The sequence below is a fragment of the Passer domesticus genome, chromosome 30 (assembly GCF_036417665.1).
Source record: "Passer domesticus isolate bPasDom1 chromosome 30, bPasDom1.hap1, whole genome shotgun sequence".
NCBI classification, from domain to species: Eukaryota; Metazoa; Chordata; class Aves; order Passeriformes; family Passeridae; genus Passer; species Passer domesticus.
The window spans coordinates 3,279,212-3,299,839 of NC_087503.1; the positions used below are offsets into that span (position 1 = coordinate 3,279,212).

At 53.0% G+C, this 20,628-nt stretch overlaps 2 protein-coding genes across 2 annotated transcripts in view; one reads left to right on the forward strand and one right to left on the reverse strand.

Moving 5' to 3' along the window:
- Window positions 1–20,628, forward strand: part of LOC135287573 (zinc finger and SCAN domain-containing protein 2-like) — a gene marked incomplete at its 5' end in the record, with an annotated part of 231,189 nt that overhangs the window by 14,455 nt on the left and 196,106 nt on the right. The gene's annotated exons all lie outside the window — the stretch shown is intronic.
- LOC135287531 (serine/threonine-protein kinase pim-1-like) lies at window positions 1,260–7,562 on the reverse strand. Its single transcript, XM_064400823.1, has 9 exons — window positions 7,320–7,562; window positions 7,147–7,218; window positions 6,983–7,033; window positions 6,412–6,778; window positions 5,618–5,794; window positions 5,230–5,383; window positions 4,830–4,995; window positions 4,076–4,189; window positions 1,260–3,656 (listed from the first exon to the last, which is right to left on the reverse strand). Exons 1-6 carry the CDS (start codon window positions 7,560–7,562, stop codon window positions 5,277–5,279), a joined length of 1,017 nt encoding a protein of 338 aa, XP_064256893.1. The 3' UTR covers window positions 1,260–3,656; window positions 4,076–4,189; window positions 4,830–4,995; window positions 5,230–5,276.

Consider the following 20,628-nt stretch of genomic DNA (forward strand, 5'->3'; position numbering starts at 1 on the left):
AGCCTTCACATGGAGCCCTGTGGATCAGAGCATTTTCCAAAGGGGCCGTTGGGGCAAACAAGGAGATTTGGTCTGGCAGGATGTGTAAAACAGTATCCTGTAATACCTACTTGTTCTCACACAGAATACTTGGCTGCAGGGACATATTCCCATTGTTCCTGGCCAGGTTTCAGGATTCAATGTTGTCTTTCCTAGGAGCTGTTCCTTCAGCTGCCTTGGGAGGGCCTTTTGGCCTCCGGGCCCACACTCTGGCTCCATTGTTAGGACTGCTGCATCCAAACCCTTTATCTCCACAAATGGTAATGACTGGAGGTGGATCTCCTTTTTTCACAATCGTGCTTAAAATTGCAATATCAATAATTGTGCTACCCTGTCATGGGGTTGAATAACCCAATCTTATTGACAATTGTTTAACAGAATTACTGTAATTTCTCCATTAAATTCAGCACCAATTCCTCCTTTCCTTCTGCCATGACATGAACATTTTGCAAGGTCAAGCTCCAAATGAGCAGTTACCAAACCAAGGTGTCCTGGAGGAATCAGAATTCCTGTCTCAGTATTGATAGCTTTCATTTGCTTTGGATTTATCCTAATTAATGGCAATGCATGAAGGTCCAGCCCTGCAGCCTCTGGGCTGGCCCTGCCAGGGGCCATCACACCCACAACAATTTCCCAGGCAGTCCAAGCCTCACTGCCCATGGTTGTAGTTGCAAATTGGGTGCAGCTGTGCACAGCCAGGGGGTTTCCATTTCCCCAGTGGGCCATTGTTAAGGGTATGGAGCACATCTGGGAGATGGGTTCTCCATGGGGACAGGTTCCCATCTCCTCATTTTTTCAACTGCTCTTTTAACAACCCCTTCACCTGTTCAACAAATCCTGCAGCTTGAGGATAGTCTGTTACATGAAAAACCCAGCAGTCTTAATCACGGTATTTTCCACAGTAACAGACAAAGCACTCTGAATCACAGCATCAGCAAACCCTGTAAAAATAGCCAATTTCATCCCCTCCTCCTTTTTTCATTGTATACAATCTCACAAAGTTTACCTCTGACATTAGGGTCCTGGCCAATCCTTTTCTGTAGAGTATTTAGAGTTACATCCCTGAGCAGCCAAAGCTACCAAATTAGTATTGTCAGCACTATTTCACATTATTACAATTTTATACGTAGATATAGATATTGATATAGAAATATAGATATAGCTAGATAGGTATAGACATACATATAAAATATATATATATCAATATATTAAGCCCTGATTATACTATAAATATGTACATACTTATTTATTATATTAATATTTCACTTGCACAAATGCATCGGAGCTCAAGATTAAAACCTTCTTCTGTTGCTCCATGTGGGAGCATTCCAACAAGAATTGTTCCTTCTGAAGGTGCTGTTTTCAATGTACGGTTAACAAATTCATCTTTGTCTGCCCAAACCCACAAGTTCTTTTCCTTTTCCATATGCAATTTTTGGATACATTTTAAGACATCCAGGGGTTCAGCTTCTTTTAACCAACTGCCCCAGTGCTCACACAGTGCTGCGACCTCAGCCCACTCCAGAGCCAGCCAACTCCAGGGAAGGGCTTCCCATCTGGGAATTTCTGATGCCACTGATTCCTCACATTTACATTTAACAAGTGACATTTTGCTGTGATCTGGCCAGACTCTGCCAGTTTTGTTTTACCAGTGGGCAGGGTCAGCACCAAAGACACAGACTCCAACTGAAGGAATCAGTGTCATTTACTGCAGCTCAAAGCAGCAAAGAATCACAAAAGGAGCAGCTCAGCAATGCACCCAATCATCAGCACCAAAGATTGCAGCAGTGATTAAGAAAGATCCAGCACCAGTGTCCCTCAGACTCCACCATCCCCCAGATCCACACAGCAGCAGGGGGAAGCTGTCATAGCCAAGGACTGCAGAGCCACTCCTGGACACTGGGAATTCCTGCAGGTGCCTCCAGCCACAGCTGAGGCTCCAACCTCACTGTGAGAGGGCCCAGCTCTGACAGTGCTGAATGAACAAACTGACAGCACTTCTAGTGCAGGAACATCTGGTTTCATCCTCCTCTTGGGTTCCTCCCAAAGCCTGGCCAGGGCTCAAGGAGGAACCAAAGGAGCTGACTTTGATCCTTCATCCCTAAACAAGGCCAGATGTCAGATTTCATGGCCTTGTCTGGCTTGCCAATACAAAAAGATCAATACGTGTGTCACTAAGGAGTGGCTACATCTATCACAGTGCTAATGGCCATGCATATTTCATCAGTGAGCAGATACAAAGATAACCTTTGGTTGGAAGGTTCATCCAGAAGTCACCTTTGGCTCAGGGCCTGCTGTTCAGGCCTTGGCACTTCAGGGACGTGGTTTAGTGCTGGGCTTGGCACTGCTGAGTGAACGGCTGGACTGGATGAGCTTAGAGGTCTTTTCCAACAGAAAGGATGCTGTGATTCCATTACTATATCTGCTGCATTCAGCTAGGTCTATTTGAGCAGCATTACTTTGCTCCAAAAGTTCCCTCTTGCTCAGCTCCTGTGGCCTGTGGTGGCAGTTCCTTCAGCTCCTGGTGCTAAGCTGCTCATGTTGAATGAGACGACTCGGAGAGATGAATACAGTCCAGTTTCTTCTGGGACACAGAGAGGAGAGAGTGTGGAAACAGGAGCATTGTTTGCTGTGGCCTCCTCTCTGCACTTCATGCTTTTCAGTGCTTTAAACCAGCCAAGAGCTTTCTCCAAGAGTGCAATGGAGCAGCTGTTCCTGCTCCCAGGTCTGGCTCTCTCCAGTCTCTGACCTCGCCTGGCTTTGTCCCTCTTGCTGTGCCCTCTGTTCCCCCAGGGCTCAGTGGCTGCTGGCCAGGACTGTAGGACTGGCACAGATCCAGTGGTCGAGACGCTCCTTTCTCTGCCCTTGGAGCTGCCTGGGCACAGCAGCCTTTTCCATCTGGAAGCTCCCCATGGACAGGGAGTTCCCAGCTGCATTCCTTGCACAACCTCCAGGAGCCCAGGGCTGCCATCTCAAGTCCCTGCTGGCACTGGAGGCTCCCAGGTGCCTCAGGCTGCTGTGACACTGCTGCACACAGGAGGGAAGAGTGGCAGGGGCTGTGCTGAATGTCAGCTCCATGTGCTGCTGCTGCTGTGGGGTCATTTGTCCAGCCCTGGCCCAGAGTCAGGGAGCAGATCCAGGCCCTGCTGCTGCTCCCTTGGGATCAGCCCCAGTTTGGGTGTTGCTGTCAGGGTCAGCAGGAGTGGTGGCTGGAGCAGCAGGTGCTGACAGTGCCCCAAGCCCTGGGGCTGCAGGGGTCCCTGGGCTGGGCTGAGAGGGAGCTGCCCCTTGTTCTCCCTCTGCCTCATGCAGAGCTGGGCCGGGCACAAGTGGGGCAGCACAGCCACCAGGGAGCCTGCGAGTCTCTTCCAGCCCTGGCTGCTCAGAGTTTGGGCCTTGGAGCCTCAGGTGGGCAAAGGCAGCTGCTCTTGGTCCCTCTGGGTGTGCCCGTGTTCAGCAGTGCTGCTCCATCAGTCTGTGCCCAGCAGTGGGGAAAAGCCTCAGCCCTGCATGGCCAGGAGCTGCCGGGCTCTGCCTGAGCAGCTCAGCCAGCAGGAAGGGAGCTGCTCCGCATGGGAACCAGGAGCAAAGGACACTCTTTTTTTACAGCATGTTTTCTGTTATAAGGAAAAAAAAAATTGGTAAAATGATAAAGATAAAAACAAAACCCAAGTGTGCAGTGAAAAATCTTTTGTGACTTTGTATTAAGAGGCAAATGATCTTTTGAAGAAGAAAACTCAGTTATTTTTTTCATACATTACTTTGTGAATGTGCTGATGGCATGGATCCATCTTACTGACCTCAGCAGCCTTTTTAAAAAGTTTTTGGGCTTTGTTTCCAACATTGTTATTTTAAATTGTGGCTGAAGCAATGGGAAATTGCTTTGTGCCCTTCCAGCTCCAAGCAGCACTGGGAATATAACCTCTGTCAAACCCCAAACCCTTCAGAAGATGCCCTTCCTTCTCACCCTGTGAATGAGCTGCACATTCCCTTTGAAACTGTCAGGGGTTTCTTAAAGACACAAAGTCCCACTTACAGATTTTTCCTCTGGTTTGGGAGTGCAGAAAGGCAATTCTCCATCCATCAGCTCCAGACTGCACTGCCTCAGGGACACGGCCCACTCGCCAGCTTTGGCCCACTTGTGGCACCTCTAGAGGAAGAAAAAGCCAAAAAGGAATGAAGAGTGTGACAGATGAAACATCCTTTGGAGATCCAGGCGTTCAGCTGGGACTGTGGAGAGTTTGCGTTCTTGCCAATTGGATGTGTGTCCCCAGCTGCAATCTCTGGGCCTGCAGGAGAGTCTCACTCACCTGCCAAAGCAGAAAGCTCAGGCGCTGTGCTTGGAACGGGCTCGTCTGATGCAAAGCTGTCAGAGCAATGTGAGGGCAGAGCCAGCCCAGCTGTGCCCAGGGCTGAGCCCAACAGAGCCCTGGCAGAGCCCAGAGCAGCCTCAGCACCCGCAGAGCCCGGCTGCAAGGAGAGAAACCAGAAACTGCCCGTCAGCTGAAGGTTCCTGTCCCCTTGTCCCAGCTGCCCGTGGTGCTCAGGCCATGCTGGCTGTGCCCAGAGCTGCCCATCAATGCTGTCTTTGGGAGCAGGGCAGGACATGTGCCCAGCCTGCAGCCAGCCACGGCACATCTAGCCCTCAGCAGCTGCCCAGAGCCAGAAAGCAGCTGGGGAGCTGAATGAAGAATTCGTTGCATCCCCCCCAGCAAAGGGGGAACCTTTGATGCCCAGCCAGGCTGTGCCATGCCCAGATCTGGGAGCATCCCCCTGGCTGTGGAACTCACCTGCAAATTGGGTGTGGAGTGTGTCTTTAGAGAAGGTGCCAGAATCCAAGTCCATCTTCTTCAGCTGGCCAGGCCAAGGAAGAGACTGTCGTCCTTGAGGTTGTCCTTGCTGTCTCCAGCAGCAGCCCCACCTGGTACAGCTTCTCCAGGAGCTCCTTCTCCTTCCCTGGGAACAGACCAGGCTGTCAGGGCTCTGCCCAGGGCCCCAGCCATCCATGAACCAGACAAACAAACCGGGGGGATGGTGGCCACCAGTGCTTGCCACACCAGATCTCCAGCTCAGCTCCCGCCCAAGAGCTGCTTGTTCCCTTCTGCTGACCCCTGCTCAGAGCTACAGGCAGGACAAAACCAGTCTGGTTTGCTTTGCCACTGAGTGCCAAGAGATGTGTGGAGCTGGTACCTGCCAGGCCCCTGGATCCAACTGTGCACATGGATCTCTCCCATCTTCTAGGGCCGAGGAGCACCCTGCACCCAAGGATGGCAGAAAAGCTCTTCTAATGATGGCCTGTCCGAGGGCTGCATGGACAAACACCGCTTAATGACATCTTGGCACTCTGGGGAGACAAACCAGAAATCACCAGTCAGTTGGAGAAGTTGCCCCCCTGTTCCTGTGCCCAGGCCATACTGGGTGTGCCCAGAGCTGGGCCTAAACTTCCCCACGGATTCTCTGTTTGGAGGAGAGCAGGACATGTGCCACCTCCTCAGCAGCTGCCAGAGCAGGATGCCCATCAGCCCGCTGCTGTCTCCCAGCATTGGTATTCCCCCTGTGCCCAGAGATGAGGATCCACCTTGAGAGAGCCGTGCTGGGAACAAGATGCGCCCCCAGATGATCTCCTGGCCCCTCCTGAACGGGTGCTTCCCCACGACCAGCTGGTACAGCAGGAGGCCCAGGGACCAGATTGTCGCTGCCTCACCATGGTAGCTTTGGTGCTGGGTCCACTCTGGAGGGCTGTAGGCCAGGGTTCCTGTGGAACACAGACAGAGCTCTTCAGGGGGATGCTGCTGCTCCCAGAGCCTGGCCCCAGCATCCCCGGGCATGTGGGGGCTGCTCCAGCAGCACACGGGGTGACCGCTGCCTTCTCACCATCACCTGGGACTTGTGTACAAACTCGGGGCTGGAAAAGAAGCCACTGGTGCTGGAAGAGGGCAGCAGAAACCCTGGGAAAGCCCAACCATGACACACAAAGGAAAAACCCACCCACTGGTGGAGAAAACCCACTCTCCTCTCTGCCTGCGTGGGCCCCCAAAAAATGTTAATAAGCCAAGGCAAACAAGGTGAGTGGAGCAGTCCAAGCCCCTCCTCCCCTGCACACCAAACCATCCAGGGCATGAGTTCAGACCCCCCTCTCCATTACCCCCATGGGGGGTTTTGTCGAGCTGGCTGCACCAGCTCCAGCCCCAGCCCAGGCCACAGTGGGTACTGAAGGCTGTCAGCAGGGCTGGGAGCTGGCTCCCCTCACACCCCAACCAAATCAACTTGGCTCCAGCATTACTCCCATCCCAGCTGCAGTAGGGGGAAGCCCCGGTGCTACACCCAGGCTGGGCCATGAGATGCCCAGGAGCATCCCCTGCGAGGGCTCACCTGCAAACTGGGTGTAGGCTGTGTCTTGGAGGAAGGCGCCACAGCCAAAGTCAATCAGTTTCAGCTGCCCGCTGGCCAGGTCGAGCAGGATGTTCTCAGGCTTGATGTCCCTGTGCAGGACCCCGCAGCTGGTGCAGTGCTGCACGGCCTCCAGCACCTGGCGGAACAGCCCCCGCGCCTCCTCCTCTGGCAGGAACCTCCGCTCCACCAGGAAATCCGAGAGCTCCTGGCACCGCTCTGGACGCTCCATCACCAGCAAGAAGCTGTCGGGGAGCTCAAGCCACTCCAGCAGCTGAATGACACCAGCACAGCCACAGGACACCTTGGCCAGCAGCACGATCTCCAGGGGCGCGCTGGTGCCGTCGGGCTGCGGGAGGAGCGCGATGCCGTCAGTGGAGCTGAGGCCGTGCCAGGGCTCTGGGACTCCTCAGCCAGCCCGGGATGCTCTGCATGCCCTGCTCAGCCCACGCCCGCTCTCCCCACAGGGCTCCCGGCAGCTTCCACCATGCCGGGCCCCGGCTCCTCGCCGCCCGGCACGGCCTGGCTTCTGCCGCTGGCCCCGCTCACTCACCAGCTCGCTCCAGTGCCGGATGCGATCCCGCGGCACGCGTTTGATGGCCACCTGCGAGCAAGGGAGAGCAGCGGGCTGAGCTCAACGCCCTTCCCACTGCGCTCCGACATTCTCGTCCTTGTCTCCCTCTTCCCTCTCCGCCCGCCGCCGGCCCCGCCGCTCACCGGGGCGCCGTCCGAGAGCCGCGTCGCCGAGCAGACGCTGCCGAATCCGCCGCGCCCCAGCAGGGAACCCAGGCGGTAGCGCTCCTGCAGGGCCTCCTGCGCCTTCCCTGCGGGCGGGACGCGGCTGTCAGCGCTCGGCCCGGGGCCAGCAACGGCCCCCGAGCGCCCCTCACCCGCCCCGGCCCGGCCATCCCCACCCGCCCCGGCGGCTGCGCTGCCGAGCGGCGGAGCTCGGGCCGGGCAAGCCGCAGCGGAGGCGGCGGGAGCGGCTGCGCCGCCTGTGTCCTCCGCGGGCCCCGGGAGGAGCCGGGACCGGGGCCGGGGCCGGGGCCGGGACTGGACCCTGCGTCGGGGCTGGGACCGGGCTCGGGCCAGGCGGAGCCAAAAGCCGGCGATGCCGCCCCAGCCCCAGGCATTGACGCCCGCCCAGCAGCGCCAGCGCCAGCACGGCCAGAGCCGGGCTGAGGCCAGGCGGCGGCGGGACGGCCGGGGGCGGGCACGGGGCAGCCCCGCCCGGGGCCGGGGGCGGGCCAGGGGCATGGCCCGGCCCGGCACGGGGAGAGGGAGGCGGGGAGAGGAGAGGAGAGGGACGCCGGAAAATCGACGCGGAGGGAAGGGTGCTCGTCAGCGGGAAAGGGCGAGAAAGAGAGAAAAAGAGAAAGATAAAGAGTGTTTTAGATTCTCTGCTTGCGCTGCTTTTGCTGCCGCCGCTGCTGCTGTCGCCGCTGCAACTGAAGCCCCGGGGCCGTTTGTCCGCGTGTCCGTTCCCCGCTCGAGCCCCACGAGCCCCACGGGCGAGCCCCGCGCGCCCCGGGACAGCCCCTTAGTCTGTCCAAACACGGGAACTTGGCAGTGTCGAGCCCAGGTGCAGAGCCCTGACTCCTGCACGCTGGCAGAGGAATCCCCTCAATCGCTGCTGTGTATTGTCCTTGCTGCGGGTCAAGCACTGTCGGGGCACATTCCCTTGGTGTAGGATTCCTGCCTGACCCAAGCACTGCACTTACATCTGCAGTGTTGCTTTCCAGTAAAAACAGGGGAAGGAAAACTGTTGTGTGTCTCATGGTATTTTAGAGTGTCTAAAACATGATAAGTCACCGATCTTAGAGGTGAGGTGCATTTGGAATGAATGGGATAGAGAAGTAGTGCAACATGGGAAAGGGCAGACTAGAAATAAATGGAGGAAAACTTCTTGGAATGTTTCTCTCACTTTCATTTCACTTCTGGAAAGCTGTTTCAGTTTCCCAGGAATCTTCTCCTGTCTGCTCTTCTCAAGAACTTTTCATGGAGAACAAGGTGAAGCTTGTGTCCCAAGATTTGCCACCAGCTGCAGCTTCTCCTGGCTTTCCACACTGCACTGTGTGTGCAGCACGACTTTTGCAGCAAAGCAGGACAAATGTTTGGAGAACTTTACACATCCTTTGTTTTTGCTGGTGGGCTGTGGAATTGTGCTACTGGTGAAGTTTTCATTTTAACGGATTGTGCTGGTTTAGGGCAAATTTTGGGAGGAAACCTCCAAAAGAGGTCCGTCTAGAAAGCAAGTTCAAGCAGCCCCTCCCCCTACTAGTTCAGGAAAAGACTTCCCTGTTAGAGAGCATTTTGGGCAGACACTGTGGCCTATGTGCACAGCCCTGCAGGCAAAACAATGGACATTCTGTGGATTTAGAAGCATGCTTGCAAACACTCTGTGTACGTGCCTGATAGCAGAAGCACACTGCCCTTGAGCAGCCAGTATGAGAAAGTTTGCCAACTGCATCCAAGAGAAAAGGATGTGAAATGTTATAAATGAGAAGCTTGACGAGGCCAATATTCAAGCAGCAATCAATTTATTAATTAATATGGTAAAGTATAAGCAAAACAGCACTGGGTACAGTGGGGGAAATTTTCCCTCCAACTGCACGCCGATAGTTGGAGCTTACAGATATTTATAGGGGTACTCATAAGCTTTCTCAGCAGTTTCTGTTCCCAATTTTTATGTCACAATTCTATACACTATTGTGATTTAGTTTTTCTCAGGATGTATCCCAGAAAAGAGTATCCCCGTATGGTGGGGTCCAGCTTCCGAAAGAAGAAAGAAGTCTCCCAGCTGGTGAGGTCCAGATTCCAGATGTGGGTCCACCTTTTAATTGCAAGGACTGTAAATCTCATAACAGTGATGTCCAGCTTCCCTTTGTTGAAACTATCAGTCCTTGATAGAGTTGATGTTCATCTTCCTTTCTCAAGCTGCTTTTCACTGTTTTGTTAAGGTGTCGAGATAAGCATGTTTCCTTTTGATATATTCTAAAGCTACAGTTCCAAAGATCCTTACTACAAGCAATATTCTAAAATGATACTTCAAAAGGTTATTATTGCAAAACTCATTTTAGCTAGAAGCAGAAAGTTCCTGTCAAGCAGCAACATCCTTAAAGCTTTAATTCGAATGCTCCTAAATCAACTGAAGAGTTATAAAGGTTAATTGCGAACAAAGGATAGGTTCAAAGGCCTTCTTCCATGCTTTACTTCCTCAGTTATTTATTAGAATTGTCTTTGTAACTGTCCCATGATCAGTTTCCACACATATCCCAATCACAGGTACACAGGTTGCCTGTATGTACCTGACACAAAACATAGCTTTGTATTTCACAACATAAAAACTAGGTAAGAAAAAACAATGTTATTATTATAAATAGAAATGAATATAATAAATATATACGTAGTTAAATAATAACACAAAAAAATTTGATACAGAATAAAATAAAATAATAAATTACAGCAACATTTTTGCATGCTTTAGGATGTCAGTCCCAGGTGGGCCATGTCAGACATGGTGAGGCTGGGGTGAGCAGCAGGCTGTACAAACAGGGTCAGCCCAAAAGGGGCTTGTTCTTCTCCGTGCCCAGACCTCCTAAGGAGACATTCAGCATCAAGATCACTTCGGGAATGCTTCTATCACCTCTTTTCTGAACTGAAAAATAGAAAACCACCCATATGATTAAATCCAAACATCATGTGTTTGGTGCACATTGACATCTTCCTCCTTAACAGAACTCCAAACTGACTCCAATCACTGCACAAGCCCTGGAGACTTGAAGACAATTGAAGGGAGACAAAGAGCTCCTGAGGGCTTTCTGTGTTTTAATCAGCCCCATGGTGGATTTGGGGCTGGGTCCAGGAGCCTCAGGCACTGAGGGAAGGATGAAGAAGCTGCTCAAGGAGTCAGCAGCAAAACTCCAAGTGCCTTGGAGCATGGCTGGGCCCCAGTGAGGGCAGGGAGAGCCAAAGGCTCCCCAGGGACTGCTGAGAGCAGATCCTTGAGGCCAGGAGTGCAGGGAGCCCAAGGCTCTGGGCAGGGAACTGCAATGCTGAGCAAGGCCTGGGCTGGCTGGGGGAAGCAGAAAGGCCAAGCCCTGAGCCCAGCCTGGGCCAGCAGGGCCTGTCCCTCACGGGTGGCTCGGGGCTCTCTGTGGGGCAGGGGGATGTGAGGGGCAGCAAGGACAAATGCCATCAACCTGCAGCCCCTGCCAGCCTGGCCAGGGAGGCCAAGGGAGAGCCAAAGTGCAGCCCCTGCCAGGAAAGTTCCTGCTGTGGGGCCTCCAGAGGCGCTGCCCGGGCCCAGGGCACAAAGGCCTGGGTGCCTGTGGCCCTGCCAGCCCTGCCCAGCCCTCGGCCATCTGTCCTGCAGGCTGTGCCCCCTGTGCGTGCTGCTCCTGTGCCCTGGCCGGCTGCACTCGCCCCTCTCGCTGTGCCCCAGCATTTCTCAGCCAGCGTTTCTGTGCCCTCCCTGTGCTCCCTGCACCCAGCGCTGCCGGCTCCTGGCACACAGAGCCGGCCATGGCCCAGCCTCACGCTGCCACACCTCGAGCACCACAATTCCACCCTGGCAGGGAATTTGCTTTCTCCTCAGCTCCAGCCTGAACCTTCCAAGCTGCACTTTGGGGAGGTTTCCTGCAATTCCCACTCCCAAGGAAAGCTCTGTCTCCTGCTGCTCACAAACAGAGAAGGGCTGGTGAGAGAAGTGCTGGTCAGAGGCTGTTTGGGGTACAGTGACCATGAAGACCATGAAATTACTAAGTTTTAAAATATTCCATAAAAGAAGGAGGGGGCATCAATAAATCTTCTACACTGGACTTTTAAGGGCAGACTTTGGCCTATTAAGGATGCAGATTTGGGGAGTACCAAATCAGGAACTGATTCTTTTAAGGGAAACAGCCCTTAAAAACACAGGGTTCCAGGAAGGATGGACACACTTCAGCAAAGAAACCTTGATGGAGCAAGAGTAGGCTGTCCCTTTGTGCAGAAAGATGACCCAGAGGGGGAAATGACTGGCCTGGCTGGGCATGGAGCTTTTGCAGGAATTTAGGGGTTAAAAAGAGGGTGCAGCACCTTTGGACATAGAGGCAGGTAAATCAAGAAATGTTTAAGGATGTTGTTAGGTTGTGCAGATAGAAAAAATTAGAGAGGTGAAAGATCAATTAGGACTTAACTTGGATACTTCTGTGAAGGATAATTATTATGTATTTATAAGCACATTAATGGCAAAAGGAGGGGTAAGGATAACCTGCATTTCTTATTGTGAGGGATATGGTTACCAAAGATGAAGAATGGGCAGAGGTACTTCACCCCTTCTTTGCCTCAGTTTTCAACAATAAGACAGGCCATCCTCAGGACAAGTGTTCTCCTGAGCTGGTAGATGGGCACAGGGAGCAGCCCCTGGAATCCAGGAGGAAGCAGCTGGGGACCTGCTGAGCCACTCAGGTGCTCACAGGTGTCTCTGGGAATAGATGGGATCCATCCCAGGGGGATGAGGGAGCTGGTGGATGAGCTCCCCAAGCTGCTCTCCATCATTTACCATCAGTCCTGGCTCAGCAGGGAGGTCCCAGAGGAGTGGAGGTGCCAGTGTGAGCCCATCCCCAAGAAGGGCTGGAAGGAGGATCTGGGGAACTCCAGGTCTGTCAGCCTGACCTGGGTGCCTGGCAAGGTTATGGAACAGATCACCTTGAGAGCCATCACAGAGCACCCACAGGATGGCCGAGGGATCAGAGCCAGCCAGGGTGGATTTCAATATCTGCACTGATGATCTGGGTGAGGGAATTGAGTCCAGCATCAGCAAATTTGCAGATGACACCATCTGGGTGTGACTGTGGATCTGCTGGAGGGGAGGAGGGCTCTGCACAGGGTCCTGGACAGGCTGGATCCAGGGCCCAAATCCAACAAGGTGAGGTTTAACAAGTCCCAGTGCCGGGTCCTGCACTTTGGCCACAACAACCCCTGCAGCACTACAGGCTGGGGACAGAATGGCTGGAGAGCAGCCAGGCAGAAAGGGACCTGCAGGGACTGATGGACAGCAGGCTGGACATGAGGCAGCAGTGTGCCCAGGTGGCCAAGAAGGCCAGTGGCTCCTGGCGTGGATCAGGAATGGTGTGGCCAGCAGGAGCAGGGCAGTGATTCTACCCATGGTGCCAAGTCAGGAACTGAAATGGGGAGTGGGGCCAGAGAGGAAAGGGCAAACAGGGATGGGCTGTTTGCAGAGGAGGGGACAGGGATGGGTAATAGGAAGAAATTTGTACTGCTAGGAGTAAAGAAGAAAAAGTGAAGCAAAGGAAATCCTGAGGGCGGTTTGGGGGTGGCTGCCAGGCTGCCCTGCTCTGAGCAACAGCGCCTGCAGTGGCACAGGAAACTCCCAGCTGATGGGAACAAACTTTCTGGCTGACTGCAGAGGCCAGGACAAAGCTGAGTGCTTTCCCTGGTGTTCCCCAGCCCTTGCTGGCCCCAGGGGCTGATGGCATTTGTGCTCCCTCAGGTTCATGTCCCCACATCAACAGCATGGGGGTGCTCCCGCCTGCTCTGTGCAATGCAAACAGGGGCTCCTGAGCCAGTGCTGCCGTGGCTGTGCCTGCAAGGATGCAGCACCTGTGTGAGCTGGGGGAGAGGCCAGGGCTGCAGAGGGGGGATGTTGTTGGCAGCTCCATCAGGATGCTCTGGGACGCTGCCCTGGGCTGTGCAGCACCCTGGGGATGGATCAGCCCCTGCTCTGCTGCTCCTTCCCGTCTCCCCCAGGGCCCTTGCAGAGCCCCAGCCATGCTGTTTGCCCCCAGCCTGCCCACGGCCAGCCTGGGGCTGCTCACCCTGGGGCTTTTCTGTGCTGAGCATTGGGCTGGCCGTGTTCTTGAGAGAGCCTGGGCAAGGAGCCTGCAGCCCCCAGGGCCTGGCCTGAGGCGTCAGCACTGCCCCAGCAGTGCCCATGGCCTGTCCCTGCTGCAGCCCCGGCACTGCCACCCCCAGGACTGTGCCCGGCCCCGAGAGCACTCAGGCCCTGCAGCAACACCAGGGCCACCAGGGCAGCGGGGCAGGGCCACGGCAGCAGCACTGGCAACACCAAGTGCTGCTGCTGCTGCTGCTGGGCACAGCTGCTGGGCCAGAATGATCTGCCCCCAGCTCTGCACACAGACATTGCTGCGGCAGCTCCAGAGAAGGCAACAAAAGGGCATCTCTGCAGGAAACTCTGCTGGGAGATCTTTTATTTCCTTTATAGCCACCAGGAATGCAGCCTGTCATTGACACAGTCTGTGTCAATGCCACAGGGGAGATGGAGAGAAACAAAATGTGAAATGGCACAGACAATGACATTTATTTGTAGTCAATGTGAAAAATATAAAACAAAGGAAAAAATCCCAACAACTATACCAATAAAAAGTATCAAAGATGACTTTTATTACAAGTGATTTGCAGACACTGGCCAGCAGTTTAATGTTTGTGAAAGCATCCAGTCATCAGTCTCCACACTGCAGCCTTGAGCTCCTGGTTCCTCAGGCTGTAGATGAGGGGGTTCAGGGCTGGAGGCACCACTGAGTACAGAACTGACAGGGCCAGATCCAGGCATGGGGAGGACATGGAGGGGGACTTCAGGTGAGCAAACATGACAGTGCTGAAGAACAGAGAGACCACAGCCAGGTGAGGGAGGCAGGTGAAAAAGGCTTTGTGCCATCCCTGCTCAGAGGGGATCCTCAGCACAGCCCTGAAGATCTGCACATAGGAAAAAACAATGAACACAAAACAGCCAAGTGCTAAACAGGCACTAATAGCAATGAGCCCAAGTTCCTTGAGGTTTGAGTGTGAACAGGAGAGTTTGAGGATCTGGGGGATTTCACAGAAGAACTGGCCCAGAACATTGCCATGGCAAAGGGGCAGGGAAAATGTATTGGCTGTGTGCAGCAGAGCAGTGAGAAAGGCACTGGCCCAGGCAGCTGCTGCCATGTGGGCACAAGCTCTGCTGCCCAGGAGGGTCCCATAGTGCAGGGGTTTGCAGATGGACACGTAGCGGTCGTAGCACATGATGGTCAGGAGGAAATACTCTGCTGAGATGAAGAACAGAAATGAAAAGAGCTGTGCAGCACATCCTGTGTAGGAGATGGTGGTGGTGTCCCAGAGGGAATTGTGCATGGCTTTGGGGACAGTGGTGCAGATGGAGCCCAGGTTGCTGAGGGCCAGGTTGAGCAGGAAGAAGAACATGGGCGTGTGCAGGTGGTGGCCGCAGACTACGGCGCTGATGATGAGGCCGTTGCCCAGGAGGGCAGCCAGGGAGATGCCCAGCAAGAGGCAGAAGTGCAGGAGCTGCAGCTGCCGCGTGTCTGCCAATGCCAGCAGGAGGAAGTGGCTGATGGAGCTGCTGTTGGACATTTGTGGTGCCTTGGCATGGGGATCTGTATAAAAATTAATCATAGAATAGTTGCATTAGGAGACGATTTTAAATATCCCAGCACAGCCTGGGGACACTTTCCCTGCCTCTGCCTGCCCAGGGCTCTGCTGCCTGGAGCTGTCCCTGCCAGCAGCTGGTCCCTGTGCCCAGGGCTGGGCCCTGCCAGTGCTGCCAGAGCCCAGCCCAGCCCTGGGGGCTCAGCTCTGCCCTGCAGGCCCCTCCCAGCTCTGGCACTACCCAGGGGCAGCTCTGGCTCTGCAGGCTCTGATGGCAACATCAGAGCAACCCTGAGCAGGCTGGAAAATCGACACTGGTGCTGCCTTTAAAGTGAACTGTGGTGATTGCTGTCACTGCCTGGTTTGTTCAGATTTGAGAAAATTGTTTTTATTTTTCTTCACCTGAACTGAGATTAACATCTATATGGAATTTCCGATCCAGGCAACCAACAGCAGTAGATTTAAAAAGCAGGATTTTCCTTTTTATCCAGCCCCTGACTAGCTGTGTTAGCTGTATAATCCACTTGTAGATGTTCGGCAGTTAAATGTTATGCTGGGAGCAATCCTGACCAATGCAGCATCCTCACCACACAAGGAGAACACTTCAAAGCCTTACCAGCTGTCTCCTTCCCCCCAGATCTTGTCCCCCAGTGCTGGGAGCAGCTGCCAGGGCCGGCTGAGAGCTGTCCCTGGCAGGCAGCAGAGTCCCTGCACCAGCACAGCGCCCTGGGCTGCAGGAGCCTGCTCTGCAGGACAGCCCTGGCCACCCCTGGCTGCTCTGCACAAGAGACAATCAGAGAATGTACTCACATAGTCTGTAGGCATTGGGATGTTCCAGCTTTAGGAGATGGCTCCAGGAGCTGCAGCTGCATTGTCCTGCAGCCAGAGGTTCCTGTGCCAAGGGCTGGCAGGGATTCTGCCCCAGGCACTTCTCAGCTCCTTCCCAGCCCTGACTGATTGAAGCTCTCTGTGCCTCTGGGCTGTGCCCGGGCTGGCTGCAGGCAGTGCCCCAGCCCTGCTGGGCTGGCAGGAGAGCTGCTCCTCAAGAGAAATGTGCTTTTGAAGCTCTTCTTGCTTACCAGGAGCTGCCTCAGTGCCAGGAGCCCAGCCCAGCTCAGCAGCACAGACACAGCAGCAGGACTTTAATGACCTTAATTGCTTTGTGAGCCACTCAGGAGCAGGAGGTGGAGCTTCCTTGTTCCGGAGTGACCCATTGTAAGAGACCTCTGGGGAGCGCGGCGACCCGGAGTGCGGTGAACAGGAGCAGGCAAACAGGGTCACAGCAGTTCGCGCAGGCAGGGCAAGCAGGCAGGGCTGCAGGTTCCAGCTAGTTTGGTGAAGTATTGTTTTATTGGTTGATTGATCTTGGGCTTTCTCCTAAGCAATGGTTTTAACCTGGTCAAAATCCGTGGTTGGTACAAGTGTATATGACCAAGTAGAGCCCTCCAAAAAGGATGTGTCCGTACAGACCCATTCCTGCCCGGAGTGTTTGAGCTTATCAGTGGCTTCAGGGGATGTTATGGAGAAGGCCTGCCTGAGGTGTGAACAAGTGAATGACCTCCTTTCGCTAGTGGCTGAGCTTAGGGAAGAAGTTGAAAGGTTAAGGAGTATCAGGGATAGTGAAAAGGAAATAGACTGGTGGAGTTCAGCCCTTACATCTTTAAGGGAGGCCCACCAGGAGTCAGAGGGCTCATATGTCTTTCACTCTCAGGCAATAGAGGGGCACCTGGTAGATGAAGGGGAGTGGAAATGGGTCCCTGCTCGGGGTGGTAATAACAAAAAACCCCTCCTGCCCCCCATCCCCTAGCCAGGTGCCACTTCAGAATAGGTATGAGGCACTGGATCTAGACAGCCAGAGAGATGATTTAGAGGAAAATCATCTACCCAGTGAGCCTCCCAATTATGACTTGCCTAAAAAGAGGATTACCACCTCTAATGTCAAGAAAAAAAGAAGGGTAATCGTGATGGGTGATTCCCTTCTGAGGGGGACAGAGGGCCCCGTATGTCGACCTGACCCATCCCACAGGGAGGTCTGCTGCCTCCCTGGGGCCCAGGTACGAAACATCACTGAGAAACTTCCTAGGCTGATTCAGTCCTCTGATTATTACCCACTGCTGATACTCCAAGCTGGCAGTGATGAGATTGAAAAGAGGAGTGTCAAGGTGATTAAAAGGGAGTTTAGGGCACTGGGTCAAGTGGTTGATAGGACAGGTGCACAGGTAGTGTTCTGCTCAGTCCCTTTGGTGGCAGAGAAAAATAATGAAAGGAATAGGAAAACTCATATCATTAACAAATGGCTCAAGGGTTGGTGTTATCGGCAAAATTTTGGATTCTTTGATCATGGAGCAACCTTTATGGCACCTGCTCTATTGGAATCAGATGGGGTACATCTCTCTGTTAAGGGTAGGAGGTTTTTAGCTCATGAACTGGCAGACCTTATTGAGAGGGCTTTAAACTAGGTTTGAAGGGGGAAGGGGATGCAGCTGGGCTGTTTGGAAGCAGGCCCAGGGGTGGTAAGACTGTGTTAGGGGAGAAATCAGCAGCCCAGCTGAGATGCATGTATACCAATGCACGCAGCATGGGTAACAAACAAGAAGAGCTGGAGGCCATGGTGCATCAGCAGGACTATGATGTAGTTGCCATCACAGAAACGTGGTGGGATGACTCACATAGTTGGAGCACTGCACTGGATGGCTACAAGCTCTTCAGAAAAGACAGAAAAGGGAGAAGAGGTGGAGGGGTGGCCCTTTATATTAGGGAGGTTTTGGATGTCACAGGTATTGAGACTAATGATGATGAAGTTGAGTCCCTATGGGTAAAAATTAAGAGGAAGGCCAACAAGGCTGACATCCTACTGGGAGTCTGCTATCGTCCACCCAACCAGGATGAAGAGGTGGACAACTTATTCTATAAACAACTGAACAAAGTCTCAGGATCATCAGCCCTTGTTCTTGTAGGTGACTTCAACCTACCAGACATCTGTTGGGAACTCAATACAGCAAAAAACCAGCAATCTAGAAGGTTTTTAGAATGTGTGGAGGATAACTTTTTGTCACAACTGGTGGGCAAACCCACCAGGGGAGGGGCTATGTTAGACCTATTGTTTACAAATAGAGATGGACTGGTAGGTGATGTGGAGGTTGTAGGCCGCTTGGGGCATAGTGATCATGAAACTATAGCATTCTCAATAATTGGTGAAATAAGGAGGAATATCAATAAGATCTCTACACTGGACTTCCGGAGGGCAGATTTTGGCCTATTTAAAAGACTTGTCCAGAGAATTCCTTGGGAAACAGCCTTTAAAAACAAAGGAGTCCAGGAGAGATGGGTGTGCTTCAAAGCAGAGATCTTGAGGGCACAAGAACAGACTGTCCCTGTGTGCCAAAAGATGAGTAGACGAGGCAAACGTCCAGTCTGGATGAGTAATGAGGTTTTGAAGGAACTTAGAAATAAGAAAAAGATGTATCATCTTTTTAAGGAGGGAGTGATTTCTGAGGAATTATTTAAGGGTGCTGCCAGGGCATGTAGAAAAAAAATTAGGGAGGCCAAAGCTCAGTTTGAACTCAACTTGGCAACTTCTGTTAAAAATAATAAAAAAAGTTTTTACAAATATATTAATGGTAAAAGGAAGGGTATAACCAACCTCGGTTCCTTATTGGATGGAGCAGGCAAACTAGTTACTAAAGATGCGGAAAAGGCGGAAGTGCTTAATGTTTTCTTCACCTCAGTCTTTAGTGGTAAGACAGCTTATCCTCATGACAACTGTCCTCAAGGGTTGGTAGGTGGTGCCAGGGATCAGAATGGTCCTCTTATTATCCAAGAGGAGGCAGTCAGAGAACTGCTGGGACACTTGGATATTTAAAAATCAATGGGACCAGATGGGATTCACCCTAGGGTGATGAGGGAGCTGGCAGATGAGGTTGCCAAGCCGCTCTCCATCATTTACCAGGAGTCGTGGCTCACTGGTGAGGTTCCAGATGATTGGAAACTGGCCAATGTGACACCTGTTTACAAAAAAGGTGGTAAGGAGGATCCTGGCAATTACAGGCCAGTTAGCCTGACCTCAGTACCAGGTAAGATGGAACAGTTCACACTGAGTGCTATCACACAGCACTTACAGCATGGCCAGGGTATCAGAGCCAGTCATCAGGGGTTACGAAGGGTAGGCCATGTGTGACCAGCCTGGTCTCCTTCTGTGACCAGCTGACCCGCCTGGTGGACGCAGGAAAGGCTGTGCATGTGGTCTATTTAGACTTCAGCAAGGCCTTTGATACTGTCTCCCACAGCACACTCCTGGAGAAGCTGGCAGCCCACGGCTTGGACAGGAGCACTCTTGGCTGGGTTAGGAACTGGCTGGATGGCCGGGCCAGAGAGTGATGGTGAACGGTGCTGCATCCATCTGGCGGCCAGTCACCAGTGCTGTCCCTCAGGGCTCTGTGCTGGGACCAGTCCTATTTCATATTTTTATAGACGACATGGATGAGGGCATCGAGTCCTTCATTAGTAAATTTGCAGCTGACACTAAGCTGGGAGCTTGTGTTGATCTCCTGGAAGGAAGGAGGGCTCTGCAGAGAGACTTGGATCAGTTGGATGGATGGGCAGAGTCCAGCAGCATGAAGTTTAATAAGTCTAAGTGCCGAGTTCTACGTTTTGGCCACAAAAATCCCCTACAATGTTACAAGCTGGGGACAGTGTGGCTAGACAGTGTTCAGGCAGAAAGGGACCTGGGGGTGCTGGTTGACAGCCGGTTGAATACGAGCCAGCAATGTGCCTTGGTGGCCAAGAAGGCCAATGGCATCCCGGCCTGCAGTAGGAATTGTGTGGCCAGCAGGAGCAGGGAGGTCATTCTTGCCCTGTACTCGGCGCTGGTGAGGCCGCACCTTGAGTGCTGTGTCCAGTTCTGGGCCCCTCAGTTTAGGAAGGATGTTGAGATGCTTGAGCACGTCCAGAGGAGGGCAACAAGGCTGGTGAGGGGCTTGGAACACAAGCCCTATGAGGAATGTTTGAAGGAACTGGGGTTGTTTAGCCTGGAGAAACGGAGGCTTAGAGGTGACCTTATTGCTCTCTACAACTTCCTGAAGGGAGGTTGTAGACAGGTGGGGGTCAGTCTCTTCCACCGGGCAGCGACTGACAGAACAAGAGGACACAGTCTCAAGATACGTCAGGGAAGGTACAGGCTGGATATTAGGAAAAAAAAGTTAACCAAAAGAATAATAAAGTACTGGAATGTTCTTCCCAGGGAGGTGGTGGAATCAGTATCTTTGGATGTGTTTTAAAAAAGGTGGAATATGGCATTTGGTGCTATAGTCTAATTGAGGTGTTGGGGCATAGGTTGGACTTGATGATCCTAGACATGTCTTCCAACCTCATTATTCTGTGGTTCTCTGAAAACCTTGAAAATTATCAGCGGGCTCTGGAAAACTTTTTAAAAAAATCAGAAATGGATGTAGCTCTGTGAATTTTCAGGCACAGCTCTTTGGATCTGGAGGAAATATTTGCTTTGCATCAGCTAAGACATAGACAGACACACAGCAAATGGAGCACTGAACATCACAGACTGGGCTAGTGTTTTTCCCAGAAGAACTGACAGAAGATCACAATGAAACACTACAGTGCCCCTGAACAATCCAATTGTCCAGGGAAACTCAGCAGCTGATGGTGTTGTGGTGCTACTGCCAATCCCTTCCATGAGCAAATCATTTCAGGACTGACTAACAGCCTCTGCCTTCTCACAGACACCAAGTGGTGCAGCAGTGCTCCAGGGGCTGCTGCCAACAGCCCCTGCAGGGAGGAGCACAGCCCCCAGTGCACGTG